Genomic DNA, 5046 nt, shown 5'->3' on the forward strand with positions numbered 1-5046 from the left:
GTTCGAGGGACCACCAGCATTTGATTAGAAGACCTCAAAGTCCTGGATGGACAGAGAGGCTTCAGAAGGTCCAGTATGTATTTGGGGGTTAAAACTAAAATTTTAAAATGACTCCTCCAAGTCACAGGGAGCCAGTGCAGAGAGGCTTAAACCAGGTGTAATGTGGGCTCTCCTGTGGGTCTTTGTTAATAACCTCGCTGCAGCGTTCTGCACAGACTGAAGCCGAGCCAAGGAGGATTTGTTTAAACATGTAAAAAGACTGTTGCAGTAATCTAAACGAGAAGAACCAAAAGCGTGAACAACCATCTCTAGTTCCTTCTGTGACACAAAACATCTCAGCTTTGAAATGTTCCTTAAATGATAAAAACAGTTACGAACTAAAATTTTTACAATGGCTGTCAAAAGACATAGAACTATCAAAGACCACACCCAGATTTCTGACACTATTTTTCACTGAAGGAGTTAAAAAAGCAAGGTGCTGCCTGATTACAGGGATTTTATCACCAGGGGGGATAATAAGTTTCAGTCTTGTTTGCATTTAACTGCAGGTAGTTGTTGTTCAGCCATATTTTGACTTCTGACAGACAGTTACTGAGTTCAGATAGTTTGAAGAACTTAGAGGGTCGAAAGGAACAGTACAACTGTATGTCATCAGCATACAGATGGTAGGACACATTACTGTAATGTTTTAAAATACCTCCTAAAGGGTACAGGTACAATAAAAAGAGGATTTGACCTAAAACTGAACCTTGGGGTACCCCACAAGGCAGTGGTGCAACATCAGAGTAAACCTGATTCATAAAAACAGTAAAAGACAGTTCAGATAACTAAAAGGCAAACCAGTTTAAAACGGAGCCAGAAATACCAAAATTATCTCTCAGTCTGTTGATAAGAACAGAGTGATCCACAGTGTCAAACGCTGAAGTTAAGTCCAATAAAACCACCACAGTGTAGTTTCCAGAGTCAGCTGCCATCATCAACATGTCACTTGAAACTTTTAATAAAGCTGTTTCTGTAGAGTGCAATTTGCAAAATCCAGACTGAAAAATGCCCATAATGTCATTTTCCTCCAAAAAGCAAATTAATTGTTCAGCTACCACCTTCTCAAGGATTTTTGATAAAAATGGTAGTTTGGAGATTGGTCTGTAGCTTTCGGGCAGAGAATTGTCTAAATCAGGCTTTTTTAACAGAGGACAGACAACAGCTGTTTTGAAGCAGTGGGGTACAGAATCAGAATCAAGGGAGTAATTTATCAGTTTTACAACACTTGGGCCAATACAGTTAAAAATATATATATTTAAAAAGAGAAGAGGGCAGGACATCAAGGGGGCTAGAGGACATTTTCATTCGACCCAACAGTTCTGTGATGTCCTGAATTGTCACTGGGGTGAAHGAGGACCATGTATCAGAGGTCACAGGAGGAGGGACCAGACAGAGGGATGGTGAGGGAGAGATACAGGCCCTGATGCCGGCAACTTTGTCAATAAAATAATTTTAAAAACGATTGAAATCTGCATTTGTAAAAACACTTACAGTAGAAAAAGTATGTGAAACAATGTTCTTGATTGTGTCAAATAAAATTTTTGGATTTCTTCCTTTGGATTTGATGAGATTTGCAAAATAATTGGTCCTGGCAGTTTTGAGCATCTCATTTAAGGAGCTGATCAGTTCTTTAAGATAGAGCCTGTGAACCTCCAGCTTGGTTCTTTTCCACTGACGCTCAGTCTTACGGCAAACTCTCCTCAAGCTAAGGATTTCCTTATTAATCCAAGGACAGTTTGTGCGCTGCACAGTGCTCTGTTTTACAGTTGCTATAGTGTCCAAAATATTTATACAATGAGCATTAAAACGTGAAACATATGAGTCCACATTAATGATGTTATAATCTAAAGAGGCAGAATCAAAAAGTGAAGTAAAGACTTCAGGAGTGTGCTCATTTATGATCCGCCTCTGGATCATAAGTCTAGGAGGAGCTGGATCAGGACTAAAAGACGCATTAAAATGTATACAATTATGATCACTTAAAAATATATCCTCCACACAAACATCCTCTATATTAAGGCCTAAGGAGAAAACAAGGTCCAATGTATGGCCTTTTTAATGAGTAGGCACACACACATGCTGAGTAAAATGAAATGAGTCCGTGATGGAGATCAAGTCAGCAGCTGCCTTACAGGAAACATCATCAATATGTAGATTAAAATCACCCAATATTAAAACATTCTCCAGCTTAATAATGGAAGACAGAGCACACTGGCTGCACCTGGAGGACGGTAAATTAAAATACAGTAAAAAGTTTTCAAAGAGCCAACTTTGATAACTTGAAGCTCAAATGCAGAGAATGAGACTGAATTAACAAGTCTGCAGGAGTAACGATCTTTAAACATGGCCGCTAATCCACCGCCTCTGCACGCTTCCCGATGTGTTGCGAGGACAGAAAAGTTACCTGGACAGAGTTCCCGCAGATGAATATACTCCAATCTTTGCTGCCATGTTTCAGTTAAAAACAAAAAGTCCAGGGACTCCTTCATAACAAGTTCATTCAAGGCAAAAGACTTGTTGATAGAGCGCGCGTTGAGGAGGCCCATGCGCAGCGATGACAGCTCTGCAGCCCTCACATCAGCTGATATATAAGGCAACGTCGGCGCTAGTGCAGAGGCTAATAGGCTAATCTGAGGTTSTTCTTCCATGAAGCAGCTCTGTTGTCCTCCATCCATATTTTCAGTTCCAGGCTGAGTCATTTCTACCTTCTCCTCTCTGTCAACRCTCTCTGGTTTCATTTAAAAGAGCCAATCATCAGATATTGTCCAAGATTAACCTTCAGGATGGATATAGCTCGCTAGCAGCCTCGCACTGAGGACCTATCCACGTCGTCATTTACCCAGAATGCTTTGCGTGTAAATAAAATGGTTCCGTCCGTGTTAAAATATATTTTTAAAAATTATAAAAACTAATCAGTCTACAGTATTACAGTCTTTATTTTACAGTTAAAATAAATGCTTTTCAAATAAAGTCCAATGTTACAACTAATCAGGGATCCCTTTAAGATTGTAACAGCTCTCTCTCTTTGCAAAGTTTTTCTGGATGTTCAAAGGTAATATGTTTCCGTGTGCTTTATACATAACTAACAGAATGTTATAATCAATCAGATCATAGAATTTCAATCATTTCAGTTTAAACAATAATATATTAGATGGATAATAGTAATGTTTTCGAGTGATAACTCTTAAAGCTCTTTTCTTACATGCTTTCCCCCATACCTCAACACAATAGACCAAGTGTAGAACAATTAATGCGGTATATAACCTTTACAGAGCTTTATCATTAAACAAGTCCCTTACTTTGTAAAGCAATGCAATAGATTTAGCTAGTTTTATTCTTAAATAATTTATATGAGGTTTCCATGTCAGTTTCTCATCAATAATAACACCCAAAAACTTTAACTCACTGACTCAATTTATCTCTACACCATCAACTCTAAATGGAATGTTAACAGTTCTTTGTCTCTTTGTAAATATCATAATTAGTTTTATCCAAGTTTAATGATAATTATAGTTTAAACCAATCTTGTATTTTCACAAATTCTGCTTGCATTTTCTCTAACATCAGTTCTAAACAAAACAAAAAAAGTATCATCAGCAAACAAAACACATTTAAAGAGCCCTGACACAATGACCAAGTCATTTACATATAAGATAAACAATTTTGGTCCAAGTATAGAATCCTGAGGAACTCCACATATTTTTCCACTGAGTTCCTTATTTTGAGTAAGGCTGCCCAGTTTCATATTTGGGACTTTCCCAAAAATAAATTTATTCTTTTTCCTTATTTTTGTTTCAGTTGTAGGATTTGAGGTTCCTGATAAATTTGTGGTGGGATATGCGCTAGACTACAACGAGTATTTTAGAGATCTGAACGTAAGTATTCATGTAGGCTGACTCATTCGTTACGGGTCAGACTGTGAAAAGATTAAATGTGATGCTCCAGTACTCATGGATAATTCTTCTGTTTCAGCATATCTGCGTCATTAGTGAAACAGGGAAGGAGAAATACAAGGCATGAGGAGCGTCGTGCCTCAACTTTTAATGTACGTTTGTGTATTTTCTTTTTGCCATTTATTTTACATTGGTTCACTAGTGTCAAAACTAAATACTCAGCCTGTTCAGGGTCCCTGAGGACACACTGATGAAGTGAAGATGGAGTGGGTTGTAGCCCCTGAATTCAGACACAGCCAATCCCACCTTCCTGTTTTTGTCCACACACACAAACGTGAAAAATGACTGGCTTAGAAGGAGCCAAATCTGCAGCTCAGCTTCACCTGACATCAAGTTTCATTTATTCTCCCATGTGATTTTATTTTCTTTTAAAGAAATTGAGTAATTTATTTTTTTAAATGCTGCTATTTACAAAGTAAAAATCCATAATTGATGTGCAACCAAATGATCTTCAGTCACCTATTTTAAATTGAGTTTTTATTGTAATTCTTTTGCTTTATTGTAATTACTTTAAACAGCTGCTTTATGAGCGCTATTAAAGAGGTTTTTTTTTTTACCTGTTTTGTATATTTTGGGGAAAAAAACAAGTCATTTGTGGTACTGTCTTGTGTGAGAAGACTTACTTTAAATTATGTTTTGTTCCATTAAACATGAATGTTTATTGTCCCTGATGAAACACACATGGTTGCGATGTGAATGTGATTTTATCCAAACCAAGCTTTAGGAGTTTTCACTCTGTAATGAAATACTTGTCAGTTCTTTCAATGCTGGAAGTTATGCCAAGTTTACACATAAACTCTTAATAATTAAACATGGTTGGAGGTTATTTTCTGTGTTTTGGAAATACCTAAACTCTGTCTTGAAACAAACGTTTCATTTAGTTAACATTTATTTTACTGAAGATAAACTCACATGATGTCGTCCTGAACTTTGCAAAGGCCGCTAATAAAAGTCCTCACCCCTCCTGTGACTGGGATCCACTTCTAAAACAGTTTTTTACTCATTTAACAGTAAATATGAGAAACGGAAGTCATTTCAGTTCAAATGTAGG

General features: G+C 37.2%; 1 protein-coding gene across 2 annotated transcripts in view; it reads left to right on the top strand.

Annotated features, from left to right (window-relative positions):
• hprt1 (hypoxanthine phosphoribosyltransferase 1) overlaps nt 1-4821 on the top strand; it is a gene marked incomplete in the record, with an annotated part of 23496 nt that extends 18675 nt beyond the window's left edge. Inside the window, 3 exon segments of one of the 2 annotated variants that reach the window (XM_014024129.1) lie at nt 3841-3917; nt 4015-4087; nt 4167-4821. In XM_014024129.1, the coding sequence (XP_013879583.1) occupies nt 3841-3917; nt 4015-4062 (125 nt within the window). 2 annotated transcript variants of the gene reach the window in all.
• Between the last annotated feature and the right edge of the window lie 225 nt (nt 4822-5046).

The sequence above is a fragment of the Austrofundulus limnaeus genome, unplaced genomic scaffold, assembly GCF_001266775.1.
Source record: "Austrofundulus limnaeus strain Quisiro unplaced genomic scaffold, Austrofundulus_limnaeus-1.0 Scaffold408, whole genome shotgun sequence".
Lineage (NCBI taxonomy): Eukaryota > Metazoa > Chordata > Actinopteri > Cyprinodontiformes > Rivulidae > Austrofundulus > Austrofundulus limnaeus.